General features: G+C 34.7%; 1 protein-coding gene across 2 annotated transcripts in view; it reads left to right on the forward strand.

Annotated features, from left to right (window-relative positions):
* Positions 1-27367, forward strand: part of Pggt1b (protein geranylgeranyltransferase type I subunit beta) — a 64122-nt gene that overhangs the window by 19815 nt on the left and 16940 nt on the right. For both annotated transcript variants that reach the window (XM_058585982.1, XM_046465837.2), the window contains 4 exons: positions 5246-5313; positions 7598-7749; positions 8909-9041; positions 15135-15180. In XM_058585982.1, coding sequence (XP_058441965.1) covers positions 5246-5313; positions 7598-7749; positions 8909-9041; positions 15135-15180 — 399 coding nt within the window. The remainder of the gene's footprint in view (positions 1-5245; positions 5314-7597; positions 7750-8908; positions 9042-15134; positions 15181-27367) is intronic.

Consider the following 27367-nt stretch of genomic DNA (forward strand, 5'->3'; position numbering starts at 1 on the left):
CTTGCCTTGCATGTGTGTGAGGCACTGGGTTCGAACCTCAGCACCACATAAAAATAAATAAAGATACTGTGTGTTCATCTACAACTAAAAAAATTTTTTTTAAAGAAATCTTATGTTTCTGGGGATGTGAAGAATTATTTATATATTCATAAAACATTAATGTCCATTTTTAAATTACATTGCCACATTCCCCACTTGAATTCTTTTTGCTTAATGCTAACTTTTAAAATAGAAATCAGAAAGTTAAGAACATGATCAAATCAGGTTTTGAATTACATTTAAACAGCACAACCACCATTTTTAATAATGTGGTGATATTTTGGACCAAGAGTTCCCCCTTATTTATTGAAATACCTAAGTATAATTTGAATGTGTTTTTATTTTATCTTTCATAGAACAGTTGTGAGAGGGTAAATACACTACTTCTTAAGAAAAGCAACTCCTTTGATTGAAATAAATCTTGTTTAACTCTCATTAAATTCTTATTCTATAAGTGTATAACCATTTTTTTAAGAATATCTACGTGTACTACCTTATAATGCATGATATACAGTGGAGGTTATTATTTAAAACTCTTAAGTTTTAAAGTGAGATATGACATCAGGCAGGAGTCGGCTTAATAATTGTCCTTCATGTGCAGACTTGATAGCTAAAATCATATTCTTCAATAATACACCCCTCTACTTATTTACACAGAAGCACACATACTCATTTGCATCCATGCATAAATTCTCAGTTTTGTTGCTTCTTCCATTTTCCCAACTTTCACTTTTCTTAAATTACTTGGATTATTTTATTTTATTTTATTTTATTTATTGCACCAGGGATTGAACCCCGGGACACTTAATCACCGAGCCACATCCTCAAGCCTTTTTATTTATTTATTTATTTTTGAGATGAGGTCTCCCTAAGTTGCTTAGGACCTCAGTAAGTTGCTGAGGCTGGCTTTGAATTTATGATCCTCCTGCCTCAGCTTCTGGAGCCACTGGGATTACAGGTATATGCCACTGTATATTACAAGTGTCTGGCAAGTCACTTAATGATGGATTGCCATGAGAACAACTTCCATGTTGCATGAACTAGTTTATAAAGACTGGAAAGTAGAGAATGCATTCATTAAATCAGTGGTTATTGATTGTTTCTTAAAATATGATTCTCCAGGCCCCACATTTGTAAATAGAACCCAAAAATCTATTTTTTTTTTTTTTTCAAAATCTATCATTGATTCTGGTGGGGAAACAGATCCAACAGAAAAGAACTTTGTTTTGCTGCTGTTGAGTAGGAACACTAGATGGTGCTATTAATAACCTCCAAAGAAGTTTAAACTTAACCTGGAGTATGCATTCATTTAAAAATTAGAATGAATTGCTTTTATACCTTACTCAATATCATGAAAAGGTAAGATTACTAGAACTATTGCTAGCCCAGTAGCCGACAGAGATTGACAGGAATCAGGAGTGCCTAATGATATTGAAGTAGCAAAAATGTTACCTCTTGGGCTGGGACTGGGGCTCAGTGGTAGCGCACTTGCCTGGCATGTGTGAGGCACTGGGTTCAATTCTCAGCACCACATATAAATAAATAAAATAAATGTCTATCAACAACTAATATATATATGTATGTATAATATTAATTAATGTGACCTCTTAATAAGCACCATTACAAAAATATTTAATTAGAATGAATTAGGAGTAATCAATAATTTTTCATGGGTTCTTAGGTATTTAGTCAAATTCCCTAAGTGTTAAGATCTCTTTTTGTTGCTGTTATTTATACTGAAATAAACAATTTCATTTTTCTAGCATTGTAGTCCAAAGACAGTTTAGAAGAAGGCAAGAAATATTCATTTTTCCCATGTACCCTGACTGGTGCTTAAGATTATAAATGCTTTTTTCATAGTGTTAGTGTGTACTCTCCTTTTTTGAAAAGAAAAGGCATTTTTACTTTCAAGATATTTTCCTTGATAAATTGTGATAAAAGATGTTAATTCCCATTGGCTCAGAAGGCTGAGACTGGAGGATTGGGAGTTCAAAGCCATCCTCAGCAAAGTGAGGCACTAAGCAACTCAGTGAGACCCTGTTTCTAAATAAATTACAAAATAGGGCTGGGGATGTGACTCAGTGGTCGAGTGTCCCTGAGTTCAATCCCTGGCACTCACGCGCGCGCACACACACATACACACAAGCTGTTAATTCTTCCTGTTTCAGTTTTGATAAAATATAATTGATATTAAATGGTTGCTGTTTATTAAGCCTTGGTCACTGCTGAAGTACAATCTAAACATGTTCTTTTAACCCTTCCAAGAACCTTGCAAGAGTTATATTTGCAATGTTCCTAGCTCAAAATGGAAGAAACTAACTCAAAGAGGTTGTTCTACATGCCCATAGAACATAGTGCTAGGAAAAACAAGATTCTGAGTTTGATTCCAAGGGTCCACACCATAGTCTCTTACCCTTATGATGGCATTTTGAGCATTACCATTTCTGCTTTTCACAAATGTTATTAGTGTAAGCAAGCTTGAATTCAGAAATGAGCAAGCAAATGCCATTATTTATTTACGTCTAAAGAAGTGATATTTTACTTAGAAATATTTTATTGAATTTTTATTGTATGTCTGCCTCTAAAACACCTTGCAGAATTGTCAAAATCAGAAGGGGAATCAATATAAGCTTGCTAATGAGAGCATAAACTCAGACCCAAAAGATGGAATTAGAGATTTCTTCCATCAAAAGTAGAAATGGGATCAGATTTTTATGGAGAAGTTTGAACAGGTTGGTAGCTTGAAAGGAGAATCTTTAGAAAGGCAATCCTAAGTGGCATGGGGTAGGGGGACTGATTTTATATCGTATAGGAAAATACACTTTTTGACACTGCCCCTCATTCAACTTGAGAGTGATTAAAACATTAGTATAAAGGGACTCAACCTGGGAGCTGTGTTAGACTACATTCTAAAGATAGCAACCCCACAAGATTCTTTTTCCCGGTTATTCAGTCAAACACTAATCTAACTGCTGTGAAGGAACTTCGCAGATGGGAATTAAGGTAATACTAAATAGCTGACCTTGAAATGTGGAGATTATTCATGGAAGATGAATATATACAGATAGGCTCAGTATAATCCCATGAGCACCTGAGGAGTCAGTCATAGAAAATGTAGTGAAAGGGAGAAGAGAAAGTCTAGCCATGGAAAGGATTTGAGTTTTATTGCTGACTCTGGTAAGGATTCATTTGCAAGAAATGGGAAGAGGGTCTCTAGGCACTACAGGGGGTCCCTAGCCCATAGCCAGAGACCTTAATTCCACATCTGCTAGGAACTTTCTTCTGCTAACAACCTGAATGAGCTTGAAGGCAGATTGTTCCTACAGAGCCTCTAGTAAGTAATTTAGCCCTGCCAACACTTTGATTTTAACCTGGTGAAACCTATGTTGGACTTCTACCCTTCCAGAACTGTGAGATAGTAAGTGCCTACAGTTGCTGAGTTTGCGCTGATTATGGAAACGGTAAATAATACAGAGGACAAAATACACTCTTGTTCATATCATCCTACTCAGTTAAATTGTGTTGTTTATTCCTTTCCAGGCTTTGTTGAAAAATTTATCATTTGCTACATTATAAAAATAATAATGCAGACACAGTTTTGTATCCTGCTTTTTCTCTTACTTTGATCATAGACATTTCTCCATGTTGCTGTATAGTTTTATTAATAATTGTTTTTAATAGGAACATAATGTTCCTTTTAGTAGATAACAGCATGATAGACTTGATATGTTGGACTTTTATGTCATTTTTAGATTATCACCATTATTACACTACAGTAAGCATTTCTGTGCTTATGATCTTATATTTGAAGTAGGTTCTCAGATATAAATCATGACTTGGTCAGAGTGTATAGTTGTTTTTTAAGACTTAGTTACACATTGGCAAGTCTGATGGCTTACCAGTTTAAGTCATCAGCAAAATAAGAGAACCATGTTTACTAAAGTCATTATCACTATAAATATCTTATATAAATAAAAAGACTAATGGGGAAGATAGTTGATGTAGAGTTTTAAATTTAGTGGTTCCTAATTTGTCCAAAGAATTTATAAGTGACTAGAAAGCTGGATCAAGTACAGTACCTGATTTGAAGAAGCAGGAGAATGAAAAACAGTTATTCTGAATTAGTCAGGTACTAGTTATAAGAGATATGAAAGCAGTTTCTCACATCAGAGCTTATTTTAAAATCAGCTTAGTTTATTATTAGTTCTTAATTATCTGCTGATACATTTTGTCAGAATTATTTTCTGATAGCTATCAAAACCATAATTATTATGGATGCAATTGTTTTGTTAAATTCCCAACTTATATTCCATTGATATCTTGAAAAATGAAAATGTTTAGTCAGGAAAAAAATTGTAAATAACTATACCTTGAATGAGTAGAGACTTAAGTGTTAACTTATAGTATTTTATATGCTTCAAAGCCATAACCTAGAACAGTGGCCTAATACTAAATACATAGTACATATTTTTCCTCTGTGGCTCTAGAGCAGTTTGTACCTTTAGCTTACTCTTATGTAAATAAACAGTTAAAGTAAAAGACACTGAGCTGGATGTAGTGGCTCATACCATAATCCCAGTGTCTCAGAGGGCTATTACAAGTGGATCACAATTTGAGGCTAGCCTCAGCAACTTACTGAGGCCCTGAGCAACTTAGTGAGGTCCTGTCTCAAAATAAAAAAAGGACTGGGGCTATTGCTCAGTGGTAAAATGCCCCTGAATTCAATTCCCAGTCCTGCCTGCAAAAAAAAAAAAAAAAGCAATTCAAAATAGAAAAAGTAAAAGACACCGAGTGCGAAGTTAGGATTCTAGACCTGTTGTGTTGATCTTGAATATGTCTTAACCTTTGGTCTTCTGTTTTCTTTTTCTATATATAGTGGGATTGAATATGTTGAGAAAATGAAAAATGGTCATACAGAAGTATGAAAGTATTTTGTATGCAGTGAGATAGGCTATAAATAAATGGTACATACTAGGAAATCACTATTTTGTCTCTAAGTGGTATTTAATAGAATGTCCTCAATGCATTCCCATAAAGCACCTAGAAGGGACAAGGCATATGGTAAACATTTAACGTTAGCTAGCATGAAAATGGAGACAGTGACAAAGATTGGTATTAAAACACTCTTTTACTAAAAGATTGTATAATTAAACTGCTTTAGATTCTACCAAAACAAAGTGTATTTAAAATATGTTTTATTTTCTAGGATCAAATCTAAATCGCTGTGGTTTCCGAGGCTCTTCATACCTGGGTATTCCGTTCAATCCATCAAAGGTTAGTTCTCTTTGGGTCAGAAGATAGGAGAAGGGATGTAGGAAGATTTTAGTGAGAAAGAAGACTAAGAAATTATTCAGAAAGAACCAGGCTTCCAGGTTTTAATCAGGCTAAATGTTATTTAATAATGTATATTATAAACTGAAACCTCTTAAAGGAAAACATTATCCCCCTTCCTGTAAGAATTACAGAAACACAGAAATGTCTTTTGTTTTTTTTTTTTTTTTAAAGCCTCTCTTATTATTGTGACTAATTTGTGACCACTTGGATTTAAAGTTTATTAAACACTGTACTGACTTATTCTGTGTGGAAACCATAGAAAGTTGTTATACAAGAAAGTCATCTAATTAAGTCATGGTGTTAATTTTCTAGTATTTGAAGCAGTACTAACAAACAAAAAGGAGACTATGGAAAGGTGAATTAAGAATATACTTTCATTCTACCAAAACATAAACCTTTTTTCCTCACCTCCTGCTTTTTTTGGGTCCTGGGGATCAAGCCCAGAGTCTGAAACTTGAAAGGCAAGCTCTCTATAAATGATTTATACCACCACCCTCCAGACTCAAAGGAAAACTTTCTTAAATTGAGAAATCAATGGGAAACTTTACATTTTTCAAGTTAAGTGTTCTTTTTAAAATAACCAATTAGTAGGATCAGCTGAATATTTGAAATTAATTATAAAACTGTATGTGTATTGTGGCATATAGAATTATTTGACATAACTTTTTAGGGTTGGGGTGTACCAGGGATTGAACTCAGGGGCACTCAACCACTGAGCCACCTCCCCAGCCCTGTTTTGTATTTAGCAACTGGGTCTTAGTGCTTTGCTGTTCCTGAGGATGGCTTTGAATTTGAAATCCTCCTGTCTCAGCCTCCCAAGTTGCTAGGATTATAGGCATAATGCACCTGGCAATATAACTGTTTTTTAATTCAGATTTTATCTATCACAATGCCAAGTCTCAAGGTCTTTATAGGATTTCTTATAAGGAGTCACGCATTTTGTATTTGATAACTGTTCATAGTTACTTTTTTTTTAAATTTTTTATTGTTGGTTGTTCAAAACATTACATAGTTCTTGATATATCATATTTCACACTTTGATTCAAGTGGGTTATGAACTCTCATTTTTACCCCATATACAGATTGCAGAATCACATCAGCATAGTTACTTTTATTGAAACAGTTCAATCAGGTCAAATTAATTCCACCCATATTGTGGTAATGAGTCTCTTAAGTCTTATTTCTTATCTTTGTCCAATTATTAGTCTAATAATTGTCCTTGTGTAAGAACGTAGGCTTCATAAAATGCTCTTTGCAAGCAATACCCCTTTGAACTCTAAATATCTACATACTTCAAGTTAACACTATTTCCAGTTTTTCAATTGTAGTACTTTGAGTTTCTATTTGCATTTCTTTGTTTTTTGCTATCCAAAGTGCTAGTGTTTTAGTAGAGATTCAAATAATTAAACTTTATATAGGAACAGAATGATTTAGTTTTTCAGGTGTATTTTTAAAAAATATTTGTATGATTACACTTTAGTATTTAATTTACATTTGTGTTATTTAAAATTTTTATTTCTTTTATAAATCTTTTCTGTTTAAAAGACTATGTGCAAGCCTGGTATGGATCATTGGTTTGAGGCCAGCTGGTGCAACTTAGCAAGACCTTGTCTCAAAATGAAATAAAAAGGGCTGTTGATGTAGCTCAATGGTAGGCTCTTGCCTGGCATGTGGGAGGCCCGGGTTCAATCCCCTTCCCCAAAAGACTTAAATTATAAGTAATAAAATAGATTAAATATGAAGTTCAAATAATTTGGGTTATTCAGAATCATAACTACTTCCATAAAGCTTTTGAGGGGTCTAAGATAAATTTAAATATTGTGTTGCCTGAATTGTATGTGATCATATTTATACTGAGACTTATATAAAAATGGAGGTTTGCTGGGCACAGTGGCACACACTTGTAATTCTAGTGACTCAGAGGTCCTGGACAGAAGGATTACAAATTTAAGGTCAGCCTTGGCAATTTAGTTAGGATCTAGTCTTGACCCTGCCTCAAAATAAAAAATAAAGTGGGTTGGGGATATAGGTCAGTGGTAGAGTGTCCCTAGGTTCAATCCCCAGTACTGGAGGGGGAAGATTAATGGAAGTTTATTTTTCTCAGTTGTGTATACAAATTGGTATATATAACATTCAATTTTACTGTTTATTAACACCTCATGTCAAACTAATTAATTAAATAAGTTTTAATTTCAATTTATTAATTAATATATTTTTAATTTAGAATCCTGGAACAGCTCATCCTTATGATAGTGGCCACATAGCAATGACCTACACTGGCCTGTCATGTTTAGTTATTCTTGGAGATGACTTAAGCAGAGTAAATAAAGAAGCTTGCTTAGCAGGCTTGAGAGCCCTTCAGCTGGAAGATGGAAGGTATGAGTCATTTCTTGTTATTTTTTTGTTTGTTTTGGAATTTAAAAAACATAATACTAACTAGACCTTTAGAGGATCGTGTACTATTCTTAGAACTACTTAAAATTTATTGAATACATTGTTAAGTGCTTAATCAAAAAAGTAATCCAGGAATTTTTTTGTGAATGAAAATAAAAGTAATTTTATAATAGCATAACTCTTTTATCTCTTTATTTTTAATTAATTTACCTGTTAAAGGGAAAAAATGATATTTGGAGGTAAGTATACATTTATCTGAATATTTCTTAAAAATATTGATATAGGAGAAATGGATGAACATGATATTTTCAAAGGCTAGAAAAAATAGTGTACCATTATTTGGTAGGTTATATAGTGTATCTAAAGAATTTTCCAAGAGTTTTAAATCAAAACAGTTTTTAAGTCTGCAAAAGTGACAAAGTGATGCAGTTTAAGGATGACTTTGCAAACAAATCCTGATGTATTGTTACATCTTTATGCTCATCTACTGATATTTCTTTTCCTGTCAGAATTTTTTAAAACACTGCTCCTTATGAAGGAAAAAATTAATGTAGACCTATAGAATAAAGTGAAATTTTGGAAATACTACAATACTTCAGCCAGAATGTATGATTAATATTTCACTATAGAACTCAATTACTGATACCTTATCTTTGTTTATAACACATATTATTACATGTCAGAAACTAATTAGCTGTGTAACAGTTAAAACAATATGATTAATCAATAATTATCTGTATATACATTTAGAAGAAATTTCCCAAAGCAAAATATGGGCTTGGAAATAGGACTCAGGTTTTCCTTTCTACTTTTTTTGCCATTAATTCTCAAAATAGTGTATTGCAGCTTGCCTCCTATAGGAGTAAATAAGCTTATTCTGAATGGTAGCATCTGGGAAAAAGGTAATATGGTAGTGTATTCCAGGAACCAGAACTTTGAGTAGAATGTTGATTTTAGAGATCATTTTATTTTATTCAGGTTAATAATCCTGTTATGTAATACAAGTAGAACATGGTTTCTGAATGAGTGATAGATATTTCTGTAAGACACAAGAGTAGGTATTTCTAACTCCCTTGCCAAAAAAAAAAAAAAATTGTAGTCCAGCATTAATAGAGTATCACTTTACCGGTTTTATTTTCAGTTTTTGTGCTGTACCTGAAGGCAGTGAAAATGACATGCGATTTGTGTATTGTGCTTCCTGTATTTGCTATATGCTGAATAACTGGTCAGGCATGGATATGAAAAAGGCCATCACCTATATTAGAAGAAGTATGGTGAGTTATGTTGATGACACTGACTAGATTATTGTTGGTAGTGTATGAGAACTTCCGTAATAATGTATGCCTCATCTCTTTCATCAAGAATTTGGAAATAAGGGCAGTAAGATTGATTTCTTGGTACTTCTTATATCAGAACACTATATAGAAATAGTCTTAAAGAGCAGATCGACTCCTTGACCATTAAAATTTAATACTTGTGTGTGTGTGTGTGTGTAACACAAGGTTTATTTTAAGGCTGATACCAAAATAAAAATGCTGTTCTTTCACACAGTGTAATTTAATCTTTTTATTGGTGATAATAAGGAATGCTTAGTCTCAGCCATAATTATTCTTTGTTCTATTCCATCTCAAATATAAAATTGAAGTCTGAATGAAATAGTGAATTTTTAAATATATTGTTGATTTATTTAAATTAAATTAAAATTAAAAAGAGAAGAAACACACCTGAGGGAAGTAGAAGTGCTGCTTTCCAGGTTTCCATATTTGCTTCCCAAATATGAAGATTTTAAATTTTGTAAATTAGAATTTTCAAGACTGTTAATTTAACTTTTAGTTGGCATTTTAGTATTTTGTAATGAAAATTTAAGTTCTTAGAGGAATGGAATTGGTTTTAACTGAATATGTAACTGTGGCTCAGATTTTATAGGATCTACTATAGCACAAATTTTTAAAAGCTGTGAATACAGAAAGAAAAGATCCTTAAAGGAATTTTTTAAAAGGAAGAGAGATTTATGTTAGAAGGTTAGGTATATGCATTTTGGGCATGAATGGTACAGAAATAATACTGTCTTCGCAGTGCATTGTGTTCGGAGGTAAGCCATGTTAATTTGCCTTATTTCTTCCCACTTGGTTTCTCTGTAAAGTTAACATTTTTCTCTTTGTAGTTAGTATTTTATCCATTAATGTTGTTAGTATGCATTAATGGTTTTCTAGCCCTAGTATTTATTCTGTAAATAGTAATTGAAATTCTCTTGGGAAAAATCTCCTCACTACCTTCATTTACTACTTCATGAAGGCAGTGAAAATGACATGTGATTTGTGTATTGTGCTTCCTGTATTTGCTATATACTGAATAACTGGTCAGGCATGGATATGAAAAAGGCCATCACCTATATTAGAAGAAGTATGGTGAGTTATGTTGATGACACTGACTAGATTATTATTGGTAGTGTATGAGAACTTCCGTAATAAAGTATGCCTCATCTCTTCCATCAAGAATTTGGAAATAAAGGCAGTAAGATTGATTTCTTGGTACTTCATGGACTCTAGATTCTTATTTTATTTAGTGAAATATAATTGCTACTACCATTATTTACTTTAATGCTCGGATTGTCTCAGATTTGACTAATGAGAACCTTTCAGACTGACTCATTTTCGATGCCCTTTTGACATGTTTCCTCATTCTTCAAGGACCTTTTGCTTTCTGACACAGTTATTCCAAGTTTACTTTCCCAGTCTTAGCCCTGAAATCGGTAATTTCTTCATGGACCCCTGGTTTGTATTGGGGGGTGATATTTAGGGATATGGATACCAAGTATGCTCATTAGTATTGGGATATCGTTGCTTTTAGGCCCTCTCTCACCATGCAGAGTTCAGACATGTATACATTTAGTTAAGCATATGTAGATACCCTCTGTATACACATTCTGTGTCTTTTTATCAGTTTATTAAAAATCACAAGTTCATATAAATACTTCAGATTCTAATCTAATACCAGTTAAGTTTGTTTCTGTTTGGATTCCTCCCATTCTGCACCCTGCCCTCCAATTTATTGGTTTTTGTTTATTAACATGAAGCATTAATTTGGTTCTGAATGTCACAGCAAAAAAAGGTAGAGTCATAGAAGTTTGACTCATTATTTCCATCTTCCAAACCCTTCTTAACCCCCAGATTTAACGTCTTATTCCCATTTACTATAGGTAACCATTCTCATTAATATTTGGATTTTCTTTTCTCTCTCTGCCTTTGATGAAAAGACGTGTATATTTTCTTTCTTTCTTTTTTTTTTTTTTTTTACTGGAAGTATAGTATACTATAGTTTGTTTGTTTGGGTAGTTTATTTTTTGTAGACTGAACAGTACACCTTAAAAATCATTTGTCAGTTCATCGAGATTTTCCTCATTCTTAACAATTTTATATTACTCCAGTGGGTAAATATGTCATAGTTTTTTCAAATAATCTACATATAGAGCACTGAACAGTGCTATAATTAATAACTTCATGCTTGTATGTTTATGTATTTTGTTAGGGGTGTATTTTTCAGGATCAATTTGTGATTGTGGAATTGCTTGATCACAAGCTAAATACAAACTGGGTGCAGTAGTACATGCCTATAATCCCAGCAGCTTTGGAGGTTGAGGCAGGAGGATCACAGGTCCAAAGCCATCCTCAGCAATTTAGCAAGACCCTGTCTCAAAATAAAAAATAAAACAGGGCTGAGGATGTGGCTCACTGGTTACACATCTTTGCATTCAATCCCTGGTATCAAAAACAAAAACAAAAGCTAAACAAATATATGTGTACTTTTATTAGATGTATCTCATTTTCTCTCCAAAGCAGATGGACCAGTTTGTATTCCTACCAATGTAGACAAATGCCTGTTTTCATACAGCCTTGCCAATAGAATGTATTTTTATCTTTGTATCCTGGTGGTTGAAAATGATGTCAGTGTATTTTTAATTTGCATTTCTTTTATTATGAGTGAAATGGACCATTTGTTTTTAAGATCTATACAAAATCAGGCTGAAGGCCTGGTTTTGGGTGTTTCTTTTTCCCCACTGTTGTCATTTTTTGGAGAAAAAAAAAAAAAGTGAGGGATTTCAGTTTTATGTATGTTCTTTTGTGTTTAGTAATTTCATGGATTATTTTTCTTAAAAGAATTTCTACTTTACATACTTTTTAATGCAACTAAGTATGATTTCTGAGGTGGATAACTCATTTTAGTAGCAGGGAAAGGGTTGTGTGTTTTGTGCTCTTTCTGGCAGAAAAGAGGTTCTCTCTTGTTTCTCGGGTTCTTTTGAGTTTTCCTTATTACCTGATCTTCAGAGGGCCTCTCTTCCTTTTTGACTTTCTTCACCAAAAATCATGCCCTTTGAGAACTGCCACCTTGACTTGTGAATCATTTTAAATCCCTTCGCTATATTCAGTGCTGCATTTTACCAGGCCTCTTTCAGATTAGGCTGTCCGTGATTTGCATAGAAGTACCAAACCATAATGATAACCATGCAAACTGAAATTATGCAAAGTGATTTTAATCATCAGTAGAGAAAATGGTAATTGTTCTATGACCTTTAAAATTTTTTTGCCAAAACATGAAAATCTTACTGTCAGGAACAAATGTATGCAGAATTTTTAATAATAAAATTAATATTTAGTACACTGTAATTTTAAAACATTAGAAATATGAGAATTAAAGTGTTCTCTTTGAACAACACTTTGCCTTCTCATTACATAAGTAATTATAAGAAGTGAGCAATTTTTAATTTGTCTAGGCCAACAGTCATACTCCCTTCCACATTTCAGAGTTTTAAGTATGTTCTTTGTGTTTTCGGTGTTGTGAAATATCTCTGAGATTGTTGCATTTTTTCCAGCAGCAATTCTCTAGAACATCTTTATCCTTTTCATCTCAACCCCTTTCCTTACTCATGTTGATATTTCACTTTCATTTGTTTCTTGTGATTGCATATCTAGAACCTCTCAAGCAGCAGCATTTTCAAATTTTGAGTGACAACTATTTCTTCTGTAACTATTTGATTTCATGTTTATTTACAATGTTATTGCTTTTTATTTCTTTGCTGTACTTTTCATCTTTTTTGTGGCTAATCCTTTCTTTTCATTATGCATTTTTGTAAAACAGCATGTGAGTTTGTCATTGAAGGACAAAAAAACAGTACAGCCATATGCTCACTATGTGAACTGAACAGTATGCAATGACCAATTACTAACAGACTTCGAAAAGGAGGTTGTAATTTGTCACTGGTTATGATATATATCTGTTATTTATGTAATGACATGCGGACTAAAAAATTTATAATTTATGCAGTTATAGTTAATACGCTTATTGAAGTTGAATTATTTTTAGTTTTAAAGGTATGGTAATTGGAATTTGTACATATTGGAACTATGCAAAGCAAGAATTGTTGTGTTTTTGGTATTAGGTGAGCCTTCTTTTTTAGGCAGTGATTTTTTTTTTTTTTTAGGCGAATTTCAGGCCTATCATAATCCCCCTCCACCCTCCCCCCCTTATTTTTCTTGTGATTTTTCACAAATCACTCTTGCTTTGTAAAGAGTACAGTGCAAGAATTAAAAGCAAGAATCAATAAATGGGATGGATTCAAACTAAAAAGTTTTTTTTTTATTAATATTTATTTTTTAGTTTTCGGCGGACACAACATCTTTTTTTTTTTTTTGTATGTGGTGCTGAGGATCGAACCCAGGCCGCTCGCATGCCAGACGAGTGCGCTGCCGCTTGAGCGACATCCCCAGCCCCAAACTAAAAAGTTTCTTCTCAGCAAAAGAAAAATCTGTGAGGTGAATAGAGAGCCTACATTTTGAGAGAAAATTTTTACCCCTCACACATCAGATACAGCACCAATCTCTAGGGTATATAAAGAACTCAAAAGGTAAACATCAAAAAAACCCCAAATAACCCAATCAATAATTGGGCCACAGACCTGCACAGACACTTCTCAGAAGAGGACATACAATCAGTCAACAAATATATAAAAAATGTTCATCATTCTGTAGCAATTAGAGAAATGCAAATCAAAACTACTCTAAGATTTCATCTCACTCCTGTCAGAATGGCAGCTATTATGAAGACAAACAATAATAAGTGTTGGCGAGAATGTGGGGAAAAAGATACACTCATACATTGCTGGTGGGACTGCAAATTGGTGCAGCCAATATGGAAAGCAGTATGGAGATTTCTTGGAAAACTGGGAATGGAACCACCATTTGACCCAACTATCCCTCTCCTCTGTCTATACCCAAAGGACTTAAAAGCAGCAAACTACAGGGACACAGGCACATCAGTGTTTATAACAGCACAATTTGTAGTAGCTAAACTGTGGAAACAAACTAAATGCCCTTCAATAGATGAATGGATTAAAAAAATGTGGCACATATACACAATGGAATATTACTCAGCAATAAAAGAGAATAAAATCATGGCATTTGGAGGTAAATGGATGGAGTTAGAGAAGATAATGCTAAGTGGAATTAGCCTATCAAAAAAAAAATAATGTTTCTCTGATATAAGGTGACTGATTTATAATGGGGTAGGGAGGAGGAGCATGGGAAGAATAGACAAACTCTAAATAGGGCAGAGGGGTAGGAAGGGAAGGGAGGGGCAGGGGATTAGCAATTATGGTGGAATGTGATGGACATCATTATCCAAAGTACATGTATGAAGACACAAATTGGTGTGAACATACAACCAGAAATATGAAAAATTATGCTCTATATGTGTAATATGAATTTTAATGCATTTTGCTCTCATTTTTTTTAAAAATCAAAAAATAAATTTTTTTAAAAAGTATATCAGGGATTTGACAGGTGGGTTGCTGAAATTTGATATTTCTTAATTTCTTGTTGCTTTGCTAAGGTTTGAGTTTTGTAATTTTATTCTTATTCTGTTTTGATTTTTGTAACAATATGGGGAGATTGAAATTTAGGCAATTCTTACCCTTCAGCAAGTCCAAACTGTCCCAACAGATTTGTTTCATGCTTATAAAGTTTTATGACTCTAAAATCCTTATATTTTCATTCAACTCTTATGTAGTTGCAAATGGGAAAGAAGGAGGGGTTTGAGCTTTATTAGGTAAAAACTGAATATGTAAGTACTATCTTTGAACAATCTAGTCTCAGAATTGTATGCATTTAGTGATTTGACTTAGTGAATAAAAGATCAGTTACTTGGAAAATGCCTACTTCTACTTCTCTGTGGAGAAAAGTGCAAATTTTGAAAGTTATAAAGGAAAAGCGAGGAAAAAAGATTTTTAAAACAAAACCCACAATGGCAACTTTTAGTCATTTATTATTCCATATTTTTTTCCTATTAAACTAAATAATATTTTTCTTTTTCAGTCCTATGACAATGGGCTGGCACAGGGAGCTGGACTTGAATCTCATGGTAAGACATCTTAAATGAATGTGCAGTTTCTTTTGTTTCTTTAAACAGCATCATGTTATAGCCAATATGAAAGGTACTATCTTTGAACAATCTGAAATTTGTCTCAGACCTTGATGTAGCCTTATTATCTTCTTTGTCACTTTCCTGCTTCTTTCTTTAGATACAATTGTACCTATTTGAAGCCTCTTGGGTCAACATTCATTAAGGGATCATTTAAACTAGTGTTCATACAATATTTTCTAGTGACTTATTCAAGTGTTAGCCGCACGAAAATATCTTGGGATTATTTCTTGACCTTTGTTAGAAAACAGCAGGTTATTTTCTCGGGCATAATATTAAAAGACCAGACCAAAGAACATGAATCAAATTCAATGAAAAGATGAAAATTTTGTTCCTTAATATAATTATCCATAGACATAGCCATAAAACATTTTGCTATTTAACATAGGTTTAATAACAACATAAATAGTCTCTTCTGTCAAATTTTCCTCACTTTTGGCAGAAGTCAAATAGTGAGATGATACTCATTAAGTTCCTCAACACATCAATAGTTTTAACTCTCTGAAATTGAAGTTGCCATTCAGAAGTAAATAAACTTGCATTCTCCTTTTCTAAAAAGGAGTCGTCCTGATTTCTCTTCATCACAGCAGGTTTTTGGGGTTTTTTATTTGTTTTGTTTTGTTTTGTTTTTAAATATGCTCATTTGTTGTCTCGATCCCTATGCTAGCATAATAGAATAGGAAGAACAGATCAGTCTTTAGACCATGATCCTGGCACCAGCTGTGTGACCTTGCCTCCTCTCTTCAACTCAACAGAGTGGAATAATTGTCTGTCTTTAGATTATAAAAAATAAAGGGGAAAGTTGCTTGTAAACTGTAAAACATATATAAAAATTTTATATTCCTTGACCCCATATCCTTACATATCTACCAGGATGTTGTGGTATCAGATATCTCCTCCTTCTCTTGCATCTTTACTCCTTCCTTCAACTTAGATATTTGTAGGTGTGTGTGACTAGGGGTATGTGGAGGACTATCTTGGATTTTCCTCTGAAATCATACTGTAATTTTGGCACCATAATTCTTGTATGTATTGAAGTTATACACGATTGCTTGTAGGTGGAACTGGTGATAGATATACTAAGCGGCAAAGGCTCACTGGCCTAAGCACATAGAATCCCATCTGATGGCACTAGTTATTGCAAAAAGAGTGTTATTGCACCACCAACAGGGAGATCAGGAGCGATAAGTTCAAATCTGCTTCCCTGGTCAGGTGGTAGGTATCAGAGAAATTTATAGGAAGGGAAAGGGAAGAAGCTGCTTACGATAGAATATCAAGGGGGAGTTTTAGGGTGCTTTGCATAGGTATAGATGGTCATCATGCCTCTTTATAGGTCACATGTTTCTTTTCTGGAGGGAATTATCTTGAGCTTGTGATGTCAAAGGTCATAACTAGAGAACTGATTTCTTCAGCACATGATCATTCTTAACAAGCTGGTATCATACTGTCCTTGAGACTTATCCTACACGAAAGAGCTTTGTTATTTTAAGACTTAACTATTTAAGTTATTTTTAACAAAGTTAAGTCTTTAATTTAAAGACTCTGTCCAGCTGGCATGTTGGTGCATGTCTGTAATCCCAGCAGCTTGGGAGGCTGAGGCAGGAGGATCATGAGTTCAAAGCCAGTCTCAGCAACTTAGCAAGGCACTTAACAACTCAATGAGACCCTGTCTCTACATAAAATATTAAAAAGGGCTGGGGATGTGGCTCAGTGATTAAGCATACCTGGGTACAATCCTTAGTACAAAAAAAAAAGACTTTGTCCAGGAAGTCTTAACCGGTTTTCTTAACAGTTACATTGCTGGTTCATCCATATGATTTGTAGTGATACTAAGAGAAAATAGGCTGACTCTAAAAATTTCTGAAAAGATAGCTCACAGCTGTAATGCTCTTTGTAACACTCTAGCTGGGCAAACATTTTACCAGCACAGGAGACCTGTGGGATAGACACTTTTATTTCCAAGAAATTGGAATTATGTCTTCTGGGATATGAAAGAGGGGCTGCTCAAACATGATACTCTTGGAAGGCTCCTGTCAGGATAAAAATCTTCCTGAGGCATATAGGTCATTTTTTTGAGTTGGTTTGACCAGAGTAGGTTGTAGCCATCAGGATCATCAATGATGTGCTGCAGTTCATGCCAAAAAACTAATATGTGCCTTTTATCTATATGTTTGTCTTGGTAGGTTCAAGACTTAAATCCCTAGAAAAAGAGTTTCCTAATCAGAATGCCACCGTATCCTGATATATCTCCATAAATTGTAGGTATTTTCAAATACTTTATATATTGTGAGGTGAGTGAGGCTGAAAAGAGTACTACCCTAGAGGACTTTGGCGTAGCCTTTCTTCCCTCTTTCAGCACTATCTATGCTAGCAAATGAAACTTTTTCCTAAAACGAAGCCCTGCAATTTGCCAGACCAATCAGGTGATTGCTTTCTCCCATTTTTTTCTTATTGTTAATCCTTTTTTGGAAAAGTGATCCAAAAATACTATTTGCTCATCTTTGAAAATGGCTCTTATTTATTTATTTTTTTTTTTTTTTTTTTATTTTGGTGCCTCAGCCTCCAGAGTTGCTGGGATTTCGGGCATGTGCCATCACATCTAACTTACTCTTTAATTTTCCATGTAAGCCTTCAACAACTTAAGAAGTTTCTCTTTTAAAGTTTACTTTTCAAATCCAGTATGTCTTGCTTATTTCTCATCTTCTGTTCTTTGAAGCATTGGAAGATGTCTATCTCCCTGCTTGTTTCTTGAAATATCATCTTCCTTTTGTACAACTTTCTAATTAATTGTATGTGGTTTCTTCACCATCTTTGTTTTTTTTCCTCATACCTCTTAATTTCAGTTCATCTTTCCTTTTTTCTTTTTTAACTTCCTTTCTTTAATAAAAATTTTTGGTTGTATAGATTGATGGGATTTATTGCAATATATCCATACACACACACACACACAGTAAATTGATCATATCCATCCACCCTTCTACTTTCTCCTAGCCTGCATCTCGTGTCCCCCATACACTTGCCAGTCACCAGTAATCCCTTTTCTTTCAGGACTTTTAAAGTGAATTTATCTTTTTTTTTTTCCAGTTTCCATATGAGAGAGAAAAAATACAATACTTGTCTTTCTGTGCCTGACCTATTTTGCTTAATAGTGAAATAATGTCCTCCATTTCCATTTATTTTCCTGCAAATGACAGAATTTCATTCTTTTCTATGGCTGAATAATACTCTCTGTGTTATACACACACATTACATTTTCTGTATCTGTTAATGAGTACCTGAGCTGCTTCCCTTTATAGCTATCACGAAAAGTACCACTATAAACATGGGCATGCAGGTGTCTGCTTTATATGCTGACTTCATTTGCATAGTAGCTACTAGTTCACATTCCCTCTAGCAGTGTTATAAGGGTTCCTTTCCCTCCACATCCTTGCCAGCATTTATTATTTTTTGTTGTTAATAATAGCCATTCTAACTTGATGAGATGGGTATCTTATTGTAGTTTTGATTTGCATTTCCCTGATGGCTAATAATATTGGGCATTTTTCATTTATTTTATTGGCCTTTTGTACTTTTTTTTTTTTTTCAGAGAGTGAGAGAGAATTTTTTTTTTAATATTTATTTCTTTTTTTTACTTTTCGGCAGACACAACATCTTTGTTTGTATGTGGTGCTAAGGATCGAACCTGGGCCGCACGCATGCCAGGCGAGCGCGCTATTGCTTGAGCCACATCTCCAGCCCCTTTTGTACTTCTTCTTTTGTAAAGAGTCTGTTCAGATCATTTGCCCATATTTTTAATTTGATTACTCATTTTTTGTTGTTTTTTGAGTTCTTTATTCTAATATAAGCCTTATGTCAGATGAATAACTTGCAAATATTTTTTCCCATTCTGTAGGTTCTCCACTCTTGTTTCTTTGCTGGGCAGAACCTTTTTAGTTTGATGTAATCCTATTTGTTAATGTTTGCTTTTGTTTCGTGAGCTTTGGAAGTTCTGTTCATAAAATCATTGCTTCTACCAGTATCTTTTAAGTTTTTCGCCTGTGTGCCTTCTAGTAGTTTCAGAGTTTCAGGTCTTACATTAAGGACTTTGATTCAGTTTGAGTTGACTTTTGAATAGGGTAAGAGATAGAGGTCAAGTTTCAGTCTTCTGCTTGTGGAAATCCAGTTTTTCTAGCACCATTTGTTAAAAGAGGCTGTTCTTTCTTCAGTATATGTTTTTGGCATCTTTGTGAAGACTCAATTAGCGATAGATGTGTGGATTTATTTCTGGGTTCTCTATTCTGTCCATTGGTCTGTTTTTATGCCAATACCATGCCATTTTTGTTACTGTGACTCTGTAGTATGTCTTGAAGTCAGGTATTGTGATGCCTCTATCTTTGCTCTTTTAGCTCAAGATTGTTTTAGCTATTTGAGGTCTTTTGTGCTTCCATATGAATTTTAGGGTTTTTTTTTTTTCTAATTAGGTGAAGAATGTCATCAGTATTTTGATGGGGACTGCATTCAGTGTGCAAATTGCTTTGGGTAGTGTGAACATTTTAAACAATATCCTATCTTTTCATGAACATGGGAGGTCTTTTCACCTTTGAGTATCTTCAGTTTCTTTCTTCCTTGTTTTCCACTTTTCATTGCATAGGTCTTTCACTTCCTTAGGTTTATTCCTAGGTATTTTGTGTGTGTGAGGTTATTGTAAATGGGATCACTGTCATGGTTTCTTCTTGCTCAGCCAGTATTGGTATATAGTAAAGCTGTTGTTTGGGTAGTTTTTTGGAGGGAGTTGGGGGATGATGGGTATTGGGAATTGAACCCAGGGCACTTTGCCACTGAGCTACATCCCTAGCCCTTTTTAATTTTTTGAGACAAGGTCTCACTAAGTTGCTGTGGCTGGCCTTAAACTTGCATTCCTCTTGCCTCAGCCTTTCAAATTGCTGGGATTTCAGGTGTGTACTACCATAACCAGCAGCTGCTGTTTATTATATGTTGATTTTATATCCCCCTGCTTTATTGAATTCATTTATTCTATGAATAGGCTTTTGGTGGTGTCTTTAGGTTTTTCTGTGCAAAGAATCTTAATATTTGCAAACAGCTCATTTGACTTTCTTCCCTTCCTATTTGTATGCCTTTTATTTATTTCTCTTGCTTGGTTAAAACTTTCTCTTGTCTAGGTAAAACTAGTACTATACTGAATAAGAGCAGTGAGAGTAGGCAGTCTTGTTCTCTTATCTCATATTTATTTATCAGAGGAAATGCTTTTCTCTCTTCATTGTGATGTTGGCTGTGTTTGTCATATATATCATTTATCATGTTGAGTTTCAAATCTTATGTACCTAATTTGTTAAAGGATATTGAAATTTATCAAATGCTTTTTCTGCATCTATTGAGATGATCGTGTAATTTTTATCCTTTATTCTGTTCATGTAATGTATTAAGATTATTGATTTATGAATGTTGAATAATCCTTGCACTACTGGAATGAAATCTACTTAATCATGATATGTAATAATATTGTATGCAGTTAATTCTGTAAGTTCTCTCTTCACTCTTGTTTCTTTGCTGTGTATTATGTGTAATGAGGATTTTTCTGTCTATGTTAATCAGGAGTATCGGTCTATAGTTATATTATTTATTTTTGAATGCTTCCTGTTCAGGTTTTGTTAACAGTGTAATGCTGGCCTTACAGAATGATTTTGAAAGGATTACCTATCTTTGAAATCTGTGAAATAGTTTGGGGAACATTCATTTTTTAAAGACACTAACATGAATGTTCCCCAAAGACAATTATTGGTATGTTCCAGTAGTGAAGCCATCAAGTCCTGGGCTTTCTTTGTTGGGAGTCTTTATTACTGATTCAATCTCGTTATGTGTTATTGATCTATTCAAACTTTTTATATCCTCTTGGTTCAGTTTTAGTAGGTCATATGTGTCCAAAATTTTGTACATTTCTAGATTTTCCAGTTTGCTACCATATAGTTTCTCAAAATAATCCCAGTGATTTTAAATATCTGTGGTATCGTGAGAGATTTTATTTATTTGGGTCTTCCTCTCATTTGTTTAGTCTAGCTAAATATTTGTCAGTTTTGTTTATTTTTTCAAATAACCAAATCTTTCAGTGATCCTTTATATTCTTTGAGTTTCTATTTCATTTATTTCTGCTCTGATTTTTATTTCCTTCTACTGGTTTTGGGTTTTTTCTTGCTTTTCTGAGATCTTGAGATGCATCATTATTTATTTGAGATCTTTCATTTCTTCTTTTTTTTTTTTTAATGTGAACAATAGCTGTAAACTACCTTCTGAGTACTGCTTTTGTATATCCTATTTTATGTTTTCATTTACATTTGATTCAACTATTTCTTTAATTTCTCTTAATGACCCACTGTTCATTCAAAAATGTGATGTTGAGGTCTCCGTTTATATGTAATTTTACAATTTCTCTTTTTCTGTTTTCTTTCCACTTTGATCAGAAAAGATGAGCATTATTATTTCACTTTTTTGGAATTTTTTAAGATTTATGTTGTGGTCTAATATATTATCTATTTTAGAAAAATTTCCATGCACTACTGAAAAGAATATGTATTTTGGAGCTTTTGAGTGGAATGTTCTGTAAAATATCTGTTAAGTCCATTTGATCTTTAGAATAATTACTCTGGTGTTTTTGATGTTGTTATTTTGTTTTTGGTCTGGATGATCTATTGGTGAGACACAGGGTATTCAAATCCCCCAGTTATTAATTTCAAGCCTATCTCTCTTCTAGGCCTAACAGTATTTTGTTGTAAAATTGGGTGGTACTCTGCAACAGCTAAGCATGAAGCCAATGTAGGTGCCCTTCAAAAGATGAATGGATAAAGAAATGTGATACATGTATACACAATGGAGTATTACTCAGCCATTAAGAATGACTTTGTGACATTTGCCCATAAAGGGATGGACCTGAAGACTATCATGCTAAGTGAAATAAGCTAGTCCCAAAAACCCAAAGGTTGAATGTTTTCTCTGTTATCTACAAGCTAACCCAGAATAAGGGGGAAGTGGGGAAGAATAGATATTCAATAGCTTAGACAAAGGGGAATGAAGGGAAGGGAGCGGATATAGGAAAAGGAAAGACAGTGGAATGAATATGAAATAATTTTCCTACGTTACACATATGAATATACCATAGTGAATCCCACCATTTTGTACAACTGCAAGAATGAGTTCCTAATTAGAATAAGATATATTCCATGCTTGTATAATTTTATCGAAATGAATTCCCCTGTCATGGAATTCATGACATTAAAAAGAACCAATAAATAAATAAACTGACAGTGCATAGAGATTTGTAATTATATCTTCTGATGATTTGCTCTCTTGATCATTATATAGTAAACTTTGTTTCTTTCTACTGTTTTTGTCTTAATGTCTATTTTATTGGGTAGAAGTATAACTGGTCTTGCTAGCTTTGGGATTCCATTTGCTTGGATATCTTTTTTCTTCCTTTTTTTTTTTTTTTTGGTCCTTTGTCTTCAGTCTATATATTTCCTCACTAGTGAGTAGAGTTTCCTTATAGGCATCATATTTGTTTTGCCTTATTTTTTTAATCCATTAGTCAGCTTGTCTTTAATTGGAGATTTAAAGCTATTATTCAGGGTAACTGAAAGGTATGGACTCGTTATTGACATATTTTTTAATTTTCTTCTAGTTTTATTTATTTATTTATTAAACTCTGTGGTTTGATGGTTTACTGTGTCAGTGTAAGATTTCTGAGTTCTTTCTCCTTTGTGTATCTACTCTTCCAATGGGATTTATTCTTTCATATACTCTCATAATGGTAGTTACCTTTCTTCCACTTCTGGGTGTAAGAATCTCTTAAGCATCTTTTGTAAGACTGATCATGAATGTCCATAGTTTATGTTTATGTTAGAAAGTATTTCTTCTTTAATTTTGAAAGGTAATGTTGCTAGACATAGTAAAGTTGGTTGGTAGTTATTTTCTTTCAGGACTTGAAATTCATCATGACCTGCCCGATGGCCTTTAAGAAATCTGCTCTTCGTCTAATGGGTTTGTCTTTAAATGTGACTTGGCACTTTTCTCTTGCAGATTTTAGAATTCTTTTTTATGTAATTTTGAAAGTTTGACTTCAATATGTTATAATGAGGTTCTTTTCTGGTCGTGTTTATTTTGGATACTAAAGACCTCCTCTACCAGGTATCTGTCTTTCTCATGATATAAGAAATTTTCTGCTATTATACCATTCTGCTATTACATCATGAACAGATTTTCTATTCCCTTAAACTTTATTTCTTCCTTTTCAGGTATGCTGATAATTAGATATTTCATCTTTTAATGGTTTCCTACAGATCTTGAATGCTTTCTTCATTTTTTTTATTCTTTGTGTCTTAATGCAGTATTTTAAAAGGTCTATCTTCAAGTCCTGATATTCTTTCTCCACTTAATCTAATCTGTTGTTGAGGTTTTCAAGTAAATTTTTTCTCTTAACCAGGACTTCATTTCCAAGATTGTGATTGGCTTTTTTTAGAATCTCTCTTTGACTGAATTTTTTATTTATCGACTGCATTATCTTCCTTCCGCTGTCATGTATTAAAAAAATAAAATAAAATCAATTTAAAAAATTATTTAACTTTTTATCTGTGTTGGATATCATTGAGTTATCTACGAACTGTTATTAGAGAGCTGTAAACCATAGGAAGTGTCATATTACCTTTTTTTTCATATCTTTTGTGTTTCTGTGTTGAGATCTGTGCACCTATTCAGATGAATTTCACTACTACTTTTACAGGATGTCCTTCTTAATAAACAGCTCTCTTCAGAAGATGTTACCTGGGATATTGGTTTGTTGTGTAATGTTGAGTTATTTCTAGCTGGGTAGCATAACTTTTTTGGTTGTGATTAGTGAGTTTGGTCACAATATTATATCAGAGTCATAGAGATCCACTGTCTTTGCAGGTTTTGCAAGAGTGGGAACCCTCAAGGAATTCAGGCAGGTATTTGTTGGCAGCAGTGTGTATGAGGTGGTTAGTCTCACGGTAGGAGTGGTGGCCCCATTAGGTGATTGGGGTTTCTTCAAGGCACTCCTGGTATTGGTTCTGTTACTTAAAAAGGTTTCTGTTACGGGATGCTCCAGTTGTGGTTAAAGGGCCTGAAGTGTTTGTCTTCTGACATTGGCATGGGTCAGGTACTTCACGTGAGAGGGCAGGAGTCAGAACAACAGCCCCCTTCTGTGGTACTCATTCCCAGTGGTGTCAGCAAGGCATGATCAAACAAGGTACAGATCAACCAATGCAGAGGACCCATGTAGGTATAGTATTAGCAAAATGTGTGTTATTCCACTTTGCTACTACTGAGCACATGTGTGCATCAGGCCTCAGATCCCTCCTAATTATGTAGGCCTGAGGATGGCATGGGGCTTTTCTCCTCCAAATTCTTTTTTTTTTTTTTGGTGGGGGGTGGCGGGTACAGAGAATTGAACTCAGGGGTGCTCAACCACTGAGCCACATCTCCAGCCCTGTTTTATATTTTATGTAGAGACAGGGTCTCACTGAGTTGCTTAGCACCTCGTTTTTGCTGAGGCTGGCTTTGAACTCATGATCCTACTACTTCAGCCTCCCAAGCTGCTGGGATTACAGGTGTACTTCACTGCGCCCAGCTCCCCCCAATTCTTTACATTGAAGTGCCCACCAAGGCTTTGTGTGAATGTGGGTCAGAGCTGGAGCTGGGCAGAAATGCTCTCACCTAGACTGGGAATGTAGCTTAATATCAGAGCACCCACCTAGCATGTGTGAGGTCTTAGGCTTGATCCTCAGCACTGCCAAAAAAATAAAAAACTAGATCCTCTACCAACAAAACGACAACAGGGGGAAAAAAATTCTTTCAGCTGAGAGTATCCATGTTTAAATGAAATAAAATTTCTCTTTGGATTTGCTTGGGCTGAGCATCTTGTGGGTGGGGCATTGGTCACCCCTTCCCCGCCCCACCTACCTTTCAGTTGTAGTGTCCACTAGGTGTAGAATGGTAGTGAGTCATGGCTGAAGCCCATTGAAATTCCTCTCAGCCAGGTGCCTGCTGAACCATTTAAGGTAGAATAAAGACAGTTCCTGGCAATTTTCTCTACTAATCTTCTCAGTCTCTGTACCCCAAGAGTTATTATGTATGGTTTATTTGTGATTGCCACAGCAATCTTCTGTGGGTGTCCAAGTAGAGGACAATAGTGGACCTCACAGAGTTCTGTGCTGGGAGAGGGATAACAGGATCTGTGAGGGCACACATGCCCTCAGTCCTGGCACCTGTGGGAAACCAAGTGTGACTGTGCTGTGTGATCTTCTGTTTCTAGAGGCTGGCACCCTCCACTGTTTTCTGAGTTGTAGCTCCTATTCCTCACCATTTGTCACTTTCAGCAGGTTTGTATTGTTTACTCCACTGAGCCAGGTCTGTCTCATAATCACCTGCTGGGGCAATGTAGTGGGGTGATCACAGGGTCCCAGAGATAGAAATATGTAGGAATTTCTGACCTCCAGAGCAGCCCTGACTTAAACAGAGGTCTTTTCTCTATATGGCAAACATCAATGGCACCCTGGGAATTCCCAGGGAAATATAATAGTGAATTCCTTCTCCAAAGTCAACCCACTGTGCAGACACCATACCTCTTTGTGTCTTTAGGCTATAAACCTGCCTTGTGCCAGCTGCTGCAGGAACAGAACTTGCTGGGACTGTCTTTCATCTTCATTTCTGGATAGGGGAGATTCCCCTCCCCCATGGAGCCAGGCTGCTAGTGCTGTGGTATTTTGTTTCTCTTACGCTCTTGTCGCCAGTCTCTGGATTTTACAAAGTTTCTACTCTTCTGATGTTGGATTCCAATAGTTAGTATCCCACAGTCACTGAACTCAGTATACAGCTACACACCTGTTACATTGGTTCTACTCCACAGAGGAACCAGGGAATGCTGGGTACCTCTGTCTTGCCATCTTATCCCTCCCTATCCTCATCTTTCTTATCTCAGTGCTTTTGTTCTTGCTCTTCCTTGTATACATTATCTTCCAATCCCATCCCATATACCCAGCATATACCTGGCCTGCCTTCACATCCTTCAGATCTTGGTTCAAACTATATTTGTTATAAGCCCCTTATTTAAAATTGTTAACCACCCACATACACATGGTCTATTTAGAATTGCAAGCCAATTATGTATACCCCATTCTTTTTTTTTTTTTTAATGTTTTTATTTATTTAGTTAGTTAGTTTTTGGCGGACACAACTTCTTTGTTTGTATGTGGTGCTGAGGATCGAACCCAGGCCGCACGCATGCCAGGCGAGCGCGCTACCGCTTGAGCCACATCCCCAGCCCTACCCCATTCTTTAATCACTTTTCTGGCTTTATTTTTTTCCATATCACTAATATTTTATGACTGACCTGTATTTAACTGTTTATTGTCTGCCTTTTGCCTCTTAATTTGAGCCTTAGCAAAACAGATTTTTGCCTGTTTTTTCTACTGATACATTCACCCAGCCTATAGCACACTGGGCACATAGTGAAGGAGACACCTTCATCAATCCTTTGCATTCATGACACCCAAAACTGTTTCCAAATCTGCATTTGTTGCCTCTATGCTGCATGGTCCCCTTTCCATCTGCTCACCAGGCACGTCTTCTATACTACCATTTTAGCATCTTACACTGGACACTTTGAATTATTAACTTATATTAATTGTATAGATTATTGGGTTTGACTGAAATTTCCATACATGCATATTTTGATTGTATCTACCTTCCCTGCCACCTCTTCTACCTGTCCCTTTCCCTTCCCTAATAATGCCTCTTATTACTTTCAGGTTTGTTTGTTTCAGGACTAGTTGGAGGATAAGAGAAAAGTCACCTACAAGTAGTTTTCATAAAAAACAGAAAACGTGTACTTGTTTTTCTGTGTCTGACTTATTTTACTTAACACAGTGACCTCCATTTTGCATTTTTTCTTTATGATTGAATAATACTCCATTTGTGTGTGTGTGTGTGTGTGTACACACACATGTACACACTATCTCTTTCTTCATCCATTTTTCTGCTGTCAGGTACCTCAACTGATTTTGTAACTTGTGAATTGTGAATAGTGCCACAGTGAACATGGGTATATGGTATCTCTTTTGTA

The sequence above is a fragment of the Marmota monax genome, unplaced genomic scaffold, assembly GCF_021218885.2.
Source record: "Marmota monax isolate L192 unplaced genomic scaffold, Marmota_monax_Labrador192_F-V1.1 WCK01_AAM20220418_F8-fsc00097, whole genome shotgun sequence".
NCBI lineage: Eukaryota > Metazoa > Chordata > Mammalia > Rodentia > Sciuridae > Marmota > Marmota monax.